General features: G+C 41.9%; 1 protein-coding gene across 2 annotated transcripts in view; it reads left to right on the top strand.

Annotated features, from left to right (window-relative positions):
• Positions 1-18,255, top strand: part of AHRR (aryl hydrocarbon receptor repressor) — a 125,094-nt gene that overhangs the window by 69,599 nt on the left and 37,240 nt on the right. For both annotated transcript variants that reach the window (XM_075921552.2, XM_075921551.2), the window contains exon 4: positions 828-925. In XM_075921552.2, coding sequence (XP_075777667.2) covers positions 828-925 — 98 coding nt within the window. The remainder of the gene's footprint in view (positions 1-827; positions 926-18,255) is intronic.

The raw sequence follows: 18,255 nt of genomic DNA, 5'->3' as shown, positions 1-18,255 counted from the left end.
ATAATGAAGTTGAATCTTTAACTTCATTACTTATTGATAGAATCGCAAGGTTTGCTTTGCACGCTGTACTCCCTCAAATGATCCAGAGTCTCTTCTAGCAGATGATGGGTTTAATCAACTCTGTCTTCTGGATGTCTCTTCCACTCTTCTCAAAACTCAGAATGCATCTGAAATCATCACTCTGTCAGGGATTCAGCTGCATATTTATTCCAGAAGGGACTTAAATCTGATTATCCAAAAATATTTCAGAAACAATAATTACAGCTCATAAATGGGAAAAACGGTCAACCAAAGTAATCTCCCTGTGTTTCCATCAAGCCTCTTGATAGTACCAGAGAGAGCTTTTCAAAGTTTGGCTTCAAATTTGAAAAAAGGCATTTCAGGAAAATGCATGCGAGTCTGAGAGTTAATCTCAAATTCTTAGAAGTGAGGGGGGCAAGATCATTTCATGCCAAACAAGAAGTCAAAACAGAAAATAAAAAACTTATATCATGTAACCCTTCAGAATATCTTCTGAATACTATTGCCACTAGTTATAATTTTCATAACATGTATTCTTTTATAAACAAAAGCCGCTTGGCAACATGTCAGTTATCTTTTCTGCTACTTTCCTATGTTTTTGTTTTTGTAAGTAGAGTATAATAATGGAAAAACACATTTGGTAAAAATAATGTGATAGGTATAATGACCATCAAGGAAAGAACTTTATATAAAAACCATCTGGGCTGTAAAATATGTGTTTCTTTTCCTAGGACCAACAGTAAGTTTTAAGTAACTAAAAGTCCTCACCAGTATTATTTATATTGTTAATTACTTTTTTTCAACAGCCATCCAAGAAAAACATTGTAGGAAGCAAGTTGGTCACACAATAAAAGACTACCAATCCAGTGAAACTACTATACCAGAAGGTGGACTCCTGCTAGAAGTGAGTGATAAATGCTATCATTTCTGGTTCTAAGACAATGCATGCAACTCAATGATATGCAACTCAGAAAGTACTGATGCATATAATAAATAGGTCCCTACCAAATTCACAGCCATAAAAATGCATCTCTGACCACAAAATATGGTCTTTGTGTGCTTTTGCCCTATTCCAGATGTTCTCAAACTGAGATCCCCAGAGAGGGTGCTCCAGGGGGTCCATGAGTCATGTTGAGGGTCACCAGCCTCATTGATCCAACTCCTCTCCCTCCCTTCCAGCAGCTCTTATACATCTTGGCACAGCTGTTCAGCACCATGCAGGAGGCACTGGGAGGGAGGAGCCAGGGATGGGGGCACTCAGGGAGGGGGACAGAGAGGTGAGAGAGAGGAAAAGAGGGGCATGGTGGAGCAGAGGTGGGCCTTGGGAGAAAAGGTGGAGTGGGGAACACCCCTGGGCAAAATTAGAGGTCAGCTTCAGAATCCCCCCAAAATTGTAAATAAAAATGGGGGTACTCAGGTTGCTCTGATTTGAGAACTGCTGCTCTACACTATGCAGACTTCACAAGGGAGACCAGCGTTTCTCAGACTGGGGGCCCTGACCAAAAGGGAATTGCAGAGAGGCTGCAAGGTTATTTAATGTCTGTCATCATATTGCCACCCTTACTTCTGTGCACTCTTCTGAGCTGAGTGGCTGGAGAGCAGTGGCTGTTAGCCAAGTGCCCAGCTCTGAAGGCAGCACCCTGCTAGCAGCAGCCTAGAAATAAGGGCCAGGAATAACATACCATGCCACCCTTACTTCTGCTTTATTGCCTTCAGAGTGGATGGCTAGAGAGTGGCGACTGCTGACTGAGGGCCCGGCTTTGCAGACAGCAGTGCAGAAGTAAGGGTGGCAATACCACGCCATATCAGCCTAACTTCTGCACTGCTGCTAGCAGTGGCTCTGCCTTTACAGCTGGACTCCCAACTGCCCAGCTCTGAAGGCAGCACCACCACCAGTAACAGCACAGAAGAAAGGATAGCAATACTGCACCCTCCAATAACCTTGCCACCTCCCCACGACTCTTTTTTGGGTCAGGACCCTACAATTGCAACAATGTGAAATTTCAGATTTAAATAGCTGAAATTGTGAAATTTGTGATTTTTAAAATCCTATGACCATGAAAATAACCAAAATGGACCATGAATTTGGAAGTGCCCTAATAATACATTTCAGTTTGACTGCAGATACACTCCAAATGCTAAGAATAGCTTTTCTCCAGTTATGAATAATCTGCCTACTGCAGTGGGCAGAGGAGGCTTATTCTTATTGGATTGATCAGTGACATTTCATATGGTGGCTCATCAGCTGGACGATGATCAGCTGCATGTGAATGTGTGGAACTGGTTTCAGTGGTAGATGACATTAATGGGTGAAGTTTCTCTAGTATTTATTGAGAACATGTATGGAATTCCCCTGGGGACTGATTTTTAGCACAGATTTGCTTCGGATACAATGGATTGTAGGTTTTGCTGTTGACCCAAATTGGCATTATTAAGTGTAGTGGATGAAAAAAATTTAACTTCATTGGTGCTCTGCAGAAACAGCTAACGTTCCTTTTCACTGTAGTGGCTACTGTGTAGTATGGAAGGTCATGTGGATCAGGCCATTTTATCTGCAGTTGTAAGATCCTCACGGCTTGTCAAGAAGTCCTTAGGCTTTCCTTGTCATGCAGACATTGTACAAATGCTCACAGTTGTTCCTGGATTTGTATAAGCCTGATTATTTGATTCGGAGTACCTTTTTGTATACTTGGTATTGTACAAATGTAAAAAAGAGATGTTCTCTGGCTTGAGATGCTTCCAATCTAACTTTATATATACACACACACACACACACACACACACATACACACAGTACGGTATAAAATACATATTGAAGGTCTCAATTTCAAGTAATTCTTTAAAATATATTTATCATGCTGCCTAAATAAATTATACTGTTAAGTGGATCAATAATAGAATGACTCACAAAAGTACATTTTAAAGAGGGAGGTCAGCTAACCTAGAGGGTCTAGTGGTCCCTCAGTTCTCTTGTTAGAAAATGTGTAGAAGGCTCCTTCATTAGCAGAAAAAGACATAGCCAAATCTCTGAAAATTAAGCTTGAGGCGCTCTCTCGCGCTCTCTCTCTCTCTCTCCATGCATATATAATGTATTATGAGCCTGATCCTTTGAAGTGCTGGGAGGCTACAGTTCCCATTAATTTCAAAGGGGAGTTGTAGGTGCTCAGCATCTCTTAGGATTAAGCTTTGTGTAGGATTTCAGTGTGACTTTATGGAGTGTGGGCTCAGTAAAGAGAATTACTTACCAGTAATTGTGTTTGTCATCTCTTCTTTTCACCCATACTGCTTCTTACTCTATGCAGGGTATTGGAGTTGCTCATTTTTCCCTATGTTTTTACTTTTACCTTCCCTTATCTCCCCTGCTTTCTACATTCCCCAGGAGAGAAGGGGGGGAAATCTCTTATGAATACAGTCAAAGTATTTTATTAAGAAGGTTCTTGGGGTGTTTGTTTGTTTGTGGGGGTTTTTTCTTGTGTGATCTTCTCTATTCTCTTAGCTCTGAGACGCAAGTGGCTTGCATCCTGTAATGAAGTTTAACCTTTGACTTCCAAAAAGTTTTCCAAGTCCTGCAGTTTAACAGTTTTACCTTCTACCTTTTCGTATTGCTGCTGTAAGGCTGTCCAGTCACCACATCGTCCTGGTATTTATTAATTAATGACATTGTCAGTTTGCTCATTACTGTGACATTCTCCATCCACTGTATCCCTTCTGTCAAAAGTGAAAGTTAGCAGTTTCCAGGCCAGTGTTATAATTTCCTTCCTAATTAAATTGGCCCCAGTAATAAGACATCACTGGCAGACTTGGTTACTATTCCCACTTTAAAAAAAAAAACCATAAGATTTAAGGAAGCAAAAAGGCAGTGATCATCCAGCTGAAGTTTTGAATCAGACTCCAGAAGGTTAAAGGCAGAGGCACAACTGATTAAAACAGAGTCCCTTAGCTTGTTTTCCCCTACATATTTTAGAGTGAGCCAGAATCTCTTTACAAATACCTGACATTCCAATGTTTCCAATATTTTTTTGGTAAAAACACTTGCAGACGTCAGTTCTGTAATTCACTCCATTCTGTTATTAGAGCATGTGGGGATAACCCTGCCCACTCCCGGTGTTCTCTGACATTTATTCTGCCACCAGAGGAGAGCAGCTTTGGAGGCATTTGCTTTCAGTACGCTGGGGTAATGCAGAGTGAGGCAACCTCACACTGCTTCATACTTTGGAACTCATTAGTATGTCTCAGTGAGCCTTAAATTTAAAAAACAACATATAGTCTAGTAGCACTTTAAAGACTAACAAAACATGTAGATGGTATGAGCTTTCGTGGGCAAAACCCAGTTCTTCAGATATTCCAGTTATCTGAAGAAGTGGGTTTTGCCCACAAAAGCTCATGATACTGTCTATATATATATATTGTTAGTCTTTAAAGTGCGACTAGACTATTTGTTGTTTTTTAAGTTTTTCCGGTTACAGACTAACTCGGCCACCCCTCTGAAGCTTTTGAGCCTTAACTTGTTTGTGTTGCCATATACAGTTGAACCTCAGTAATTTGCATTAATGGTGGAGAGGCTCATTATGAAATTTGTATATTAGCTGGTAATGACTCAATTCTGCCACTTTCTTTCATATTGATTTGTACCTTATTCCACCTTTATTTATTAAAATTCATAAAACAGAGTTAGCAGCTATCAGTTTCTGGGCACCCTTAGGAATTATTTAAAAATCACAAATGATCATAGACAGCAATAACTGATGGAAGCTGACAATAACATGCCCCTTCCTCAGCATTATGTCTTAAGTAACATTCCCGTCGCAAAAGCTCTGAAGATCAACATATAAAGGTTATTTCAAAGCAAAGGGGTACAGGTGGTACCTCGCCATAGCTTTCAACTGATGAAAATAAGCCTACTGCTAGTTCCCGGCCTTAATTTATATGCAGTTACCTATAGCCAGATTTTCAGACTAAGCCTCCAGGCATGTTTTACCTCAGCATTTAATTTTGTTGGTGGGTACAAATGCTGCCTATTTGACATTTGAGAAGGTGATTTGTGGGGCCTTTTGGATTGTTTGATATTTAACAATAACCAAAGGTGCTGGAAGTAGGGCTGCGGGGGCCACATCTACACTGCAGAGTTATATCAGAATAAACTATTCCAGAATAGTTATTCCAAAATAGCTTATTTCAAAATAGCATGTCTGCACTGCAGGGAAGCCTCAAAATTAGTCCTAGGCAGGCTTCCTGAATGTAGACATGCTACCTCGATTTAGAACCCCAGAAGAATAACTTAAAATGGCCCTGGTGAGGGGCTATTTCAAAATAGCAGAAGTGGAGCGTCTGCACACACCTTATTTCAAAATAGCTGTTTCGGGAGAGACGTTCTTCCTAGAATGAGGTTTACAGAAGTCAGAATGAGCTGTCCATTATTTTGAAATTATTTCAAACTAACAGAATTGCTGTGTAGATGCTCGTATAGTTATTTTGGAATAATGGCCGTTATTCCGAAATAACTGTGTGGGGTAGATACACCCGGGGGTTTCTGCAGCACCCTCTGACTTGAAAAGGTGTCCATTATACACAGGGTTCACAGTTTGGTTCAATGGCTCTCAGCAGTCCATACTATAAAAATTGTTCCAACATCCTAACAGTAACAGCATTTGTGCTGTGGGTTATTTCCAGGGCAAAAATATTGACACAATTTAAGTAAAGGAAACCCTTGTCATTCGCAGTGGATGCATTCCTGGCACCACTGTGAATGGCGAAATTTGCAAATGCTGGGAGCACAACTCAGGGGCCGGCAGTGAGCTGGTGGGGGAGTTCACCTCAGGGGCTGGTGAGTTGTGGGGAGCTCCCCACAGCTCCCAACCTCTGCCATCTCCCTCAGGCTGGGACGAGCGACTCCCATGAATACACGGAACTATGAAGAGCAATTTCACAAATTGCAAGGGTCTCCTGTATAGGCACCAAATAGACCTTAAAAATGGTGGCTTTTTTTGAAAAAATTAGATCCTTAGGCTATATCTACATTGGCGAGTTTTTGCGTTAAAGTATTTGCGCAAGAGAGCGTCTACACTGGCATGTGCTTTTGTGCAGGAGGTGTGCTTTTGCACAAAAGCATCTGTGCCAATGTAGATGCTCTCTTGCGCAAGAAAGCTCTGATGGCCATTTTAGCCATCGGGCTTTCTTGCGCAAGAAATTCATGTTGCCTGTCTACACTGGCCTCTTGCGCAAGAGGGCTTATTCCTGAGTGGGAGCATCATAGTTCTTGCGCAAGAAGCCCTGATTTCACACATTAGAACGTCAGTGTTCTTGTGCAAGAACTCCCCACCAGTGTAGACAGGCAGCACGCCAATGTAGACAGAGCCTTAATATTTTTTTTTAAACTCTAGATTACAGTATTAAACACAGTTGTGGATAACTACTCTGGGCCTCGCCCAGCCCCACTAGGGGTGCCAGATGGCTTTGCAAAAATACCGAACACACTCCCAAAAAAGCACTGGGAAAAATTCTGTTGAGCCCCAAAAAAAGAAAAGGTGCTACACCTTTAAATGGCCCTGCGCTCCTCACTCCCCTGCCAGATGTAGCAGGGGAAAATTGTCCCCGTCGGGCTTCCGTCCAAGGGAACCAGGAAATACCGGACAATCCACACGTCCAGTATCTTCTGCTTTTTTTTTTTAACTGGACCGGGGACCCGAATAACAGACAGTCTGGGTGAAAACTGGACACCTGGCAACCCTAACCCTCACTGAAGTCCCTGTATCTTTCTATCAATGTAAATGGGATCTGGATAAAGCCTTTTGGACACAATCCTGAAATCCTTAGTCAAAACTCTTACTGAAGTCAAGGGGCCTTTTGGCAGACTGAAGACTCCAGGATTTGGTTGCTGGCAAGTGAAATTTATTTTACAGGCATTATTGCAATACTTGAAAAATGACTGTGAATAATATGATTTCTCCAGTCATTTATTCGTCTCACTTCAAAATAATGTGCCACAGCACAAGGAGACGTTTCCAGGTGGTGTCTACTAATATAATCCCAATTAGAACTTAAATTAACGTATTTTCAAATTTCATTCCAAGATGAGTTGAGAAATAATATAGTAGAAAACATACCATTGGTGCTGTTCTGCACTTTGTGTAAGGAAATAACACAGGAAACCTTTTTCCTGTATTTTTTAAAGTGTTAGTATAATTCCATTTCCTCCTTCCAAACTTTGTGTAATCAGTCCTTAATAAACTCTGATCATGAAAAAAGTAGCCTAGTTTAAACTTTAGCCTGAGTGCAAGAAATGTGTCTTCCTGGTTTTTATGTAAATACAAACTTAAAATAAAAGAAGATGTAGGAGTCAAACACAAGTGGGGGATTATTAGGTTCAGGCTGTGGAGGGGGAAGGAGTTTGGAACATCAGAAGTTACTTAAGAGTTTGATGGAACCCTCATGGAGAAGTTTACCATCTGTTATGATCATGAATTGCTTTTCAACTTCAACAAATGTTGACATCTCCTGACTTCAGTTTTAGGAGAACATACTTTCACTAGAACAAATCCTGCACTACTAAGGTCACTACTTCACCTTTGCAGTATATTGTTTTCAAATGTGGCAATCAAAACATTTTCAAAATAGTATAGTTATATAAAGTTTTCATAAACTATGTGGGTTTCTTAAAGTTTAATACCACTTTTAAAAATTTTCACTAATTCTCTTGTCTTCATTTCCTTCGGTTGTGAAGTGTATATTTCCTCCAATAACACAGATGACATAATCTGATCTGGCTTCAGTCGCTGGGGATGATTTATGGAGCATATAGCTATGAAGGACACATATAGATTGGGGTCAAGAGAGACTAACGATCTTCTGTTGCACATACATTTACTTTCTGTGTCTCTTCAGCATTGTTTCTCATTTACAATTAGTGGCAGACCGAGTACAAAGGATCTTTTCAGTGTTTGTGCTCTTAGGGTACGTCTAAACTACATGGCTCCGTCGACAGAGCCATGTAGATTTGTTTGTTTGGCAAAGTCAAATGAAGCCGCGATTTAAATGATCGCGGCTTCATTTAAATTTACATGGCTGCCGCGCTGAGCCGACAAACAGCTGATCAGCTGTTTGTCCGCTCAGCGCGCTAGTCTGGACGCTCCCCTGCCGACATCAAAGCCCTTTGTCGGCAGCCCCGGTAAACCTCATCCCACGAGGAATAACGGGGCTGCCGACAAAGGGCTTTGATGTTGGCAGGGGAGCGTCCAGACTTGCGCACTGAGCGGACAAACAGCTGATCAGCTGTTTGTCGGCTCAGCACGGCAGCCATGTACATTTAAATGAAGCCGCGATCATTTAAATCGCGGCTTCATTTGACTTTGCCTATGTGTCTAATCTACATGCCTCTGACGACAGAGGCATGTAGTCTAGACACAGCCTTAGTGTCCAAACATACCCCTTTCTTAGAATTTTACTTTATTAGTTATCTAAAAACAATAACACAACAGACCTTATCCTACATTTTCTCTAGGAATTTGGCTGTCTGTAGGACTTCTCTTCAGCACCTCCTTTGTCCTACTTCCCTTTCTCTGGACAGTCACTCCTTCCTCTTAAGTATAGGACATGGGAGGATAAAATGTGGCCCGTGGTCCACATCTGGCCTGCCAAGCCACCAGATCCAGCCCTTGAGAACCTCAGACAGGCTTCCTCTCTACTTCACCCCCATGTGTTGCTCAGAGCAGCTCTCTGAATGCTGAGAGCCTGGGGAGAGGGGAAACATGCTTTGCACACTGCTCCTCCCCCAGCATAATCTCGCAGCGTCCATTGGCTGGTTTCTGGCCAATGGGAGCTGTCTGTTTGTAGGACAGACTGCGCAAAGTTAGGGTTGCCAGGTGTCCAGTATTCTACCAGACAGTCTGGTTTTTGCACCCTCTGTCCAGTAAAAAAAATTCAGAAAATACCAGAAATGTGCAATGTTCTGTATTTTCTGTTTTTCCGGCTGGGTGCCGGACAGAAGCCTGGCGGGGGCGGAGGGAGTGGTTGGGAGGTGGGGCTGCGATCGGCGCTGGGAGCCTGTGGTAGTGTGCAAAAGCCTGGTGGGGGCAGGGGGAGTGGCTGGAATTCCCAGCCACTTCTTCCCCCTCCCCTCCCCGGCCCGGCTTCTGCACATAACCACAGGCTCCCAACACTGATCGCAGCCCCGCCTCCCAGCTGGGAGCCTGTGGTTGTGTGCAAAAGTCGGGCGGGGATGAGCAGGGTCGAGGGGAGTGGCTGGGAGGCGGGGCACAATCGATGCTGGGAGCCCTCAGCTGATTGTGTCTGAGGAGAAGTGATGCCTCGGGGAGGAGGAGAAGCCCTGTCCCTGCTCCTGAGCGCTGTTCAAGCGCGTTGTGGCGCCGTAGTCCAGGAGAGAAGCCTGCAAGTGCTTTATAGTTGCATTTAGGCGCCTTCCTTGGGCTCTCAGCCAAAACTGACTGGGGTGGAATTTCTGCTTCTTCCCACTGGGACACCCAAAGACCTGGCTATGGGGGAGTCACCTTCCTACCTATGGTCACCTTCTGCCCTCCTCCCCCCCGCCCCGCCCTGCCATTGTGTTGCCCCAGGGTCTGCCTCTCTCTGCTTTGGGTAGCAGGCAGCTGCTTTGCAGAGCAGGCTCTGCTGCCTCCACCTTTGTTCCCAGCTTGGTGGCTCTTGGAAGTAGCCACACAGGATGTGTGTTCGGTGTGGGTGTTTTTTTTTTGTTTACTCGACACATTTTTAGCCCGTGTGTTCAGTATTTTTTGGAAGACAATCTGGCAACCCTATGCAAAGTACCTCTCCCCCTTTGGGCTTGCAGTGTTCATTGCTGCACATGGCCCCTGCAATTGGTATGGAAGGCAGGGACCCAGACCGAGGAGCCTGCTGGGCTGCTGGCCAGGAGCCATCCAGGTAAGCAACTTCTGGCCAAAGCCTGCCACTAGCACCCAGCCCCTCCCACTAATCCTTCTGCCCCCCCCCACTCCTAACTCCTCCCAGCCCCTGCACCCCAATCTTCTGCACCCCTTCTACATTCCTCCTCCAGATCACAACCCCCTCCCAGACCTTACACCCCAATCCCTTACCCCTTATCACACCCTGGATCTGTGCACTGCCTCTTGCCCATGGTCACAACCTCCTCCCAGGCCTCGCACTCCCTCCTGCACCCCTCCTGTAGGTCAGAATCCTCTCCTCAACCCATAGCCCTCCTGAAACCTGCACCCCAATCTTCTGCCCCAAGTCACGACTACCTCCTTCACCCAAACTCCCTCTCAGATCCCACACCCTCTCCTGTAGCCCAGTCCCTTCCCCCAAGCTCCCTTCTGAACCCAACCTTCATCATAGATCCCACACTTCCTATATTAATATCAGGGAAGAGAGCAGCCCTTGGCCACTTACCAAATTCTTAGAGTGGGCCTCCAGAAAAAACTATTGCCTATCCCTTGTCTAGGATGAAATTAAGGAACTGTACCTGCTGTAATTAGTCAACAGAACTTCTCCATTTTTTATGCAGTCACCTTGCCACACTTTTATAATGGATTTTAACGTAGTGTTCCAAACACATTATTCTATTATTTTTTAAATATTTCTCTGCCTGACTGCTATGTGATAGCCCCACACAATCAACAGGGGAAAACTACTAAGATAAGTGATTATTAAAAGGGAAATAATTACACTGGCTAAACAAAAAGCGTTGTCAAATATACACAAGGAAGAAAGAAATAGTCGTTATTTTTCTATAATTTCATTCAGTTAAAGCAGTCACTGGTATTTCCCATGATACTAACAAGAAGAAAAGATTCAAGCAGTAGTATAGTTAAGGTGCATTCCAGTAAATTAAATTAATTTGCCACACCAAAACCCTGTAATCTGCTCAGAGTTTATAATGTGCATAAAAGAACATTACAAGATCTAGCTTCCTTTTAACTGACTCTCTTCTGGTATTGTTATGAAATCACAACACAATTGACGGTTAGCTTTTTAATTGATCTTACATATTTGAACATTTGATCTGCCAAATAACCCTTTTCCTTTCTTCTCCTTCCTCTTTTTTGCATATTAGCCTGTCATTTCCTTTATAGATTTTTAACTTTGAATATATTTACAGAGAAATCCTTGAACTTCTGTGCACCATATGAGCTCTACTTCCATTCTCCTTTCCTAGTCACATGCTCCTGTTCTGTATCTATCTCAAACCAAACTGTTCATCACCCAAAAATTCACCCTGACTCACTTTTCACAACTGCTTCCTGTTTCAGCTTTCATATTACTGGAGCATTTGTGGAGAGAATCCAGAAACCATGTATCCTCCTTCACTATAAACGTATTCTCTCCTGTTTCAGCTTCATTACTGTCTTTCCCACAGTGGACTTCAGAACCTACATCTCTCAGTAGCTGTTCTCTCCATCTGTTACATTTGAACAAAATGTCATGGGAGCAGCAAGGATGTTCTCTGTACAGTTACTAGGGCTGGTCTACACATAAACTTGCAACCAAACAAGGAAACCAGTTTTCACATTTTTTTTCTTTTGATGCAAGTCTATATGTGAATGCTTGTTTCAGAATAAGTGAGCAATTTTGGAGTAGATAAAAATTATTTAAGTAAAAAGAATAGCTTTTTAACTTACATTATTTTTCTCTGTGTTGCTAGTTCTTTATTTTCTTATATAATTTCATGTTGTAAAAGTGGATATTTTCAGTTTCTTTATTTAATTTCCTAATTGTTAGTAGAATATCAGATTTTACATAGACATTTCATATTAAAAATGTTCTTCTGTATCAAATAAGACAAATTAACATCCTTAGTTATGAAACCAATACAAACACACCATGTTAAGCCAACAACTATATATAACTAGCACCTCCTTCCAATAAATGCAGCACTCACAATTCAAGAAAGTTGATATGGTTGCAAGCACCCTCAGAGAATTGAAATAACAGGACTCTGTAGTAAATAACATGAGGGTTTTTTTTAACTCATGGATTGTAATTATGTTTAAAGCATTATTTTGTGAATTTAATATCAGTTGGTTAATAACATCTTTTTATAGCTATACAAAATTGTATTTTGTTAATATAATGAAACTTTTTCAGTATTAAGAGCAAAGTAATTTCGTTTTGTAGTGACGATTTTGTTACTTAGGATTTATGAGATAAAGTTTTGAAATCTATTCAAAGTCTGTTTGTTTGTTTTCCCTTACTTCTGTTCGAATAAACTTGAATAAGATGCCTGACAGGGTTGCACTGATTAGGGAAAAATTAGGGGTAAAGCAAGCACAATAAGTATGATAAAATATACTATTCCTTAATAGTCAAAGTGAATTCATTGTGGGGTAAGAGGACAGATCAGAATGAGACCTCCTTAAAATATCTGTCTACTGCTCCACTCCCAGAAACTTTTGCAAAATTAACCTCATCCAAATTGTTACACTTCTGAAGTCTTAGGAGCAGAAAATTGGGTATAAGAATTTCCACGTTCTGTTCTAATTCCACTTTTCTAAAGAACTCTACAACTGAGCCACTAATGGAAATGTGTAACCAGGCATCTTCCCTAATCTGTTCTACACACACAGTCCAGAAACTAAGTCTGAACTCTCCCCTTCCTCAGGTTTGGCTTTTAAACTATAAAGCAATGAAGTTCTACTCCAACCTTATGCTTAAGCTTTACAGCAGTAGCCGCAGCTGCATTTGCAGCTTCCAGGATTCTTGTCTGGACTATTCAACCCACACTCTCTTCCAAAAGTTTCACCTCCTCTATCTTGTATCTAGATTGGCTAATGAGCCACCTGCCTTCCCAAGCCTGCATAACCCACTCTGCTCTTTCCCAGCAGACACAATAGCTGCCAACAGGTTTTATAAATTCTGCTTTCCAACTACAAAGTCTCTTCGATAGCATTAAGACAGCCCTCACACTCTAGTTTTCCTTACACTCCATGACACTAGAAATTGACCCCCAAAAGTGTCTGATGCTTTAGTGCATCCTGTTGATTACATTATTGAGCAAAACATGGAGTATGTTGATTTCTTTAAAAAAAAATCTTGCAGAAATATACTAGTAATACACATTAATAATTACATTATTTGAAAAAAATAAGACCTGAAGCAGACAAATTGGTACCAGAAATTAAAACGGGGGGGGGGGGGGGGGGAGGGGGAGCTGCAATTCCAAAAGTGCTCTAGAACAATGGTTTTCAACCTTTTTTTTTTCATTTGTGGATCCTTACAAAAATTCAAATGGAGGTGCAGACCATTTGGAAATCTAAGATAGGGTCTGCAGACCCTCTCCCCAGCATCTGCAGACTAGGGTGAAAACCACTGCACTAGAATATCACTATCACTATTCTAGAATATCACTGGTATCTAAATTAAAGATGCTGTTCCACTGGGCTCTTGTATGTCTCAAAGTGGAAGCGTATATGGAACCTGGGGCCAGCGGGGGACTCAGAGTGCCTAGCTAGCCCCGGGCTCCATGCAGCAATTCAGTCTTTGAAATACACAAGAGCCGGTGCTGGGGCTCTTGTCTGTTTCAAAGACAGAATGCCACTGGACACTTCCAACTCTGAAATGTAGCAACAGCCAGGTGTGCTCTTGCTACATTTCAAAGCCAAAGCGCCCTTATCAACTAATTAAATAGTCGATGGAAATTCCATCAACTATTTGATTAGTTGATTATTCTAATTTTAACATCCCTACTCAGGGTTGCATTTTTTTATATTGGACAAACTAGCAGACTTAGTTGGTGTTGCCTGGGTCCTTCCGGGCAAGGAACTGGCAGTTGGGGGGGGGGCAGGTCTCACAGCTGGGTTTTGGAGACAGGGGTGGGAGCAGTGCAGGAGGCTGGGGGCAGAGGGTTTTGAGAGTGAGGGTTGGGGGTAAGGAGGGGCTCAGGGCAGGTTGTCTCATTTGGCAAGGGTCTTTTCTCCTCCGCCTGGGCCTCCCCTGGCACTGTGGCCAAAGGCTAGGAGAGGGGGAAAGGGTCTGGGCAGGGAAGCTACTTACTGATGTGCTCACAGGCAAGATGGCAGAGCCCCAGCCTTGCTGCTTACTCCCTCCATAGTTCAGCTGCCCCCAGTGGACACGCTGCAGTATAGCTCTTACCTGCAGGTTTGCTGCCCACAGAGGCCAGTTTGAATATCACACCCCTCCAAACAGCCCTTCGCTTTCCATGTTATGGAAAAAAGTCCCTTTCCTGCACTTCTGGTTGTCCTGGCATAACCAAACTCTGATCTTGCTTTAAGTTAGGAGAAAAGGAAGCAGCATGCCAAATTTAGTGGCCCTAGCTCTTACCATTTAGAAGGAGTTCTTGAACAAATGGACTCCGACAGACACACAGACCAACACACAGTATATATAGATTATTGAGAAGAAAGTTGAAACAGTGAGACTAGCTACAGAACAATTAAAGGATAAAATTAAAACACATTATTGCTTCAGTGTTTTTTCCTGCCTGCAAATATAACACCTGTTTCTGAGGAATTCAAAGCAGAAACAACACAAATTATTACAGAGATTGTTTAATTCTTTCAAAAATTATAGTTTGAATGTTGGTATAGTATTTGTGCATGAGCAAATAATGTGAGAATTGAACTTTCTTTACCAGAAAATATAACAACAGTTGACAATGAGGAATAACACAAATTATAGTGTTCTATTCTTGGAAGAGCTCACATTAATTTGTATACAATCATATTGATTATTAAGGAGTAGCAAGAAGAGTGCATAAAAAACCTGTCAAATGTTAATGTGCACTTGTGATAATTGCATAGCTAAATGACTTGTTACACATCCAAATAGCCATTTGCACATCCAGTTACCATGATATACATGCAATAAGCCTTAACCTTTTCAAATGTCTCAGCACAGTATTATAACAATATAACCATGAACTATAATATCAAGCCTAATTGCATAAGTGTGATGTTTTGGGGATCACCTAGCCCAGAAGGGGTTCTGTTATAACCTTCCCTGTAATCATAGGGGCTACGTCTACACTGGCCCCTTTTCCGAAAGGGGCATGTTAATTTCACAGGTCGTAATAGGGAAATCCGGGGGGGGATTTAAATATCCCCCGCGGCATTTAAATAAAAATGTCCGCTGCTTTTTTCCGGCTTTTAGAAAAGCCGGAAAAGAGCGTCTACACTGGCCCCGATCCTCTGGAAAAAAGCCCTTTTCCGGAGGATCTCTTATTCCTACTTCGAAGCAGGAATAAGAGATCCTCCGGAAAAGGGCTTTTTTCCGGAGGATCGGGGCCAGTATAGACGCTCTTTTCCGGCTTTTCTAAAAGCCGGAAAAAAGCGGCGGACATTTTTATTTAAATGCCGCGGGGGATATTTAAATCCCCCGCGGATTTCCCTATTACGACCTATAAAATTAGCATGCCCCTTTCGGAAAAGGGGCCAGTGTAGACGAGCCCAGGGTGTCTTAATGCTGGGCTGTTTTCATTCAGAGCCGTGATACCTGAAGCCTGCCCACAAGCACAAGGTCTCAACCTCTCTTTCGCCAGCCTACTTATTTTTTGCATGGTGACACCAACAGCCCTTCCAGTCCCAAGTCTCCTCAATTCTGCCCTCCTTGAGTTTTTAAAGTACAAAACACTGGGACCATTTCCCTCTGATTCATAACTCCTGAAGGCATGAAACTAGCTTACTTTGGGAGTCATACTCCACACAATTTGCACCCCAGAGACCTGCTTGAGGGTAAAAATAAATGAAAAATGTACTTTACTAGAAAAATCACAGATGCAAAAATAAAATAGTAAGGAACAGTGAGTTGCCTAGAAAATACACACGTTCAAATTTTATAGACTCCCTTTACTACTACAAGTGAACGTATTGCCTCTGAACAGTTTCCCAGTGTAACCTTAGTCAGAGATGGCAGTCAGTGTTCATGGACAGCATCTGCCAAGTGACTGTCCCTTAACTTGTAGCAGCTCTGTAGTTCCAACTGCTTTTATTTGTAATGGTTTTCAGGATGGTTTTTTTTTTCCTTCAGTCATTTTAGATAATCAAAGTGAGGAAAACTCACTCCTTTTTTAGTTTTCCAAGACAGGGTTTTTTTTCAGTTTCAAGTTGTCACTGCTTTCCATTAATTCTAATGGTCTCCCATTGTCTTGAAGGTGATTTTGTTTTGTGCAAACAACAGTTTTGAGATATGCCCCTTCCTGTCTGATTGCCTCTTGGCCTTGATGTAGCACACTTACAATTGTAAGAGGTTTATATATACATCATAAACTGTATACATATCTCAAATGGCTGTTGGTTCAATACATTACAGGCTTTCATAAGAGACTTTCCTTGATATATTTTATAGCAAAATAACATTGTATACAATCAGTTGATTTAAATGCTTACAACTGGTGTTTAAACCTTCTCTTGTCCCTTTTGGTATGTCTGAACACTGACTGTTAACTGTTGTCCAGTAGAGCTTCCTACATTCACTTCCTATAGTAAATCATGAGTAATTCATTACACAAAGAGAAGAATTACATTCTCATGGGAAAACAACAAAATAAGCTACTCCACAGAGCAAAAATTTGTGGTAAAAATAACTTGCACCTAACAAAATGTGCCATTTCACCAATCTGTATTGGAGTGTTTGAAATCATCCATTAATAATTCTGTATCAATAGATTTAACAATTGCCTTAATCTTGCATTAACCTACTGAAATCTTAATTCTTGCTCTTTGGTGGGGGCCTGTAGCATAAACTACATTCCAATTTCCAGTATCTGGTAATTTGTACCCCCTATACTGTAGACTTTTTCCCTTTGCCCATCTACACAATGCAGCTTATCAATTTCTGGAGTGCGCTATGATGTTGCGCCGCTAAGTACAGTTTTACAAGGTGTTTCAAATTAGTTTGAGTATAGACCTTGTTCTCAGCCTCATTGTGGGTAGACAGGTTGTTTGTTCTATGATAGTGTCTAAGGCTGTACCAGGCAATGTACATACATAGTAAGAAGATAGCCCCTTCCCCAAACAGATGATAATTACTAAGTGAGTTCAGGTTGTTTCAGAAGATCATGCTGAATGGATGAGGAAGGAGAGGAAGGACAATGGCTTGGATCTATGGTTTTTCCATCATGCCATCAATGGCTTTTCCCTCATGCCCTGTTCTCTCTGTGACCTGCTCTGTATTTGTGCACGTTTGTAACTAGGGAGCACTATAGCCCATTGACTTATACTTTCCCATCACATTTCCAAGATGCCGATTACGCCTACTCCCTCTTGACAAGCTCTCACATTCCAGCTTCCTCCCTGAATTCTGATGTGTAAAATAACACACACACAAACAAGTATTTCTGAAGTTGGGCCAATTCCCTTGTGATAGTGATGTGATGGCAAAACATGGGATAAATGAAAAAAACTTTGCAAGTTACATTTTTCCTGGTGCTCACTCCCTTCTGGACAGTGCTGGTCGCCTGTCCAAAAGTAAATGTGAGGTTCAGGGTCCAAACTCTTCCCCAGCTTCATTATTTCAAGAGATGTTTGAAAGGTCAGCATTGACTGACCTTGCTCTGAGCAATGAATACACTTGGCCGCTAAGCTTCAATGCACCACTACTCTTGGGGAGCTGAGAAGTTGTACCTGGACTGAGTCAGATAGGAAGAAACAAGGAATACTGGGTTTTTTGGGGAAAAGAAAAGGTAGCATAGAAGAGTGAGAATACCTTTTGTCCAGTGCTGAAATCCAAAATTTGCGAGAGTAAATCCAACCTAAAAGTTTTCCCTTATCAAAGCAGCTGGTATGCATTTATTTCTTTGTTCAAATCCATTGCTATGCAAAGTTTTGCCTATGAAAAAAATACAGTATACAGTATTCCTTGTCCATAGGCTTCACCCATAAAGCATCCCATGTGTAAATGGCTTACATGTACAAAAGCACAACAAGAAGTGTATTATGCATCAACGCTACTGTTGGCTACAACGATGGAAATGCATGTCTGCTTTTTTTTTTATGCTCTCTTTTGTATTTCCTTGTACACAAGGCAATGATTGAAACTGTTTATAAAGGACACAATTCTGCAACCCCTAATCATGCAGGACAGTATTTGCTTGTTCAAGTAGCCCCTTTGAAGTAACTTGTCAATATGGCATATGTACACAAATCTTTGGAGTGTTACGGATTATCCCACTACTCTGGCAAAGGGAATGCTTTGATGTCACAACACACAGTGATGTATCTCTGAATAGTCTTGTTATGTTTCAGCCTGATGTCAGAGTTCTTAGAACTTGATTTTTTTGGCTTGTAAAGA

This window comes from Pelodiscus sinensis, chromosome 2 (assembly GCF_052426305.1).
Source record: "Pelodiscus sinensis isolate ZL-2025 chromosome 2, ASM5242630v1, whole genome shotgun sequence".
NCBI classification, from domain to species: domain Eukaryota; kingdom Metazoa; phylum Chordata; order Testudines; family Trionychidae; genus Pelodiscus; species Pelodiscus sinensis.
This window is presented reverse-complemented; position numbering and strand designations above follow the sequence as displayed.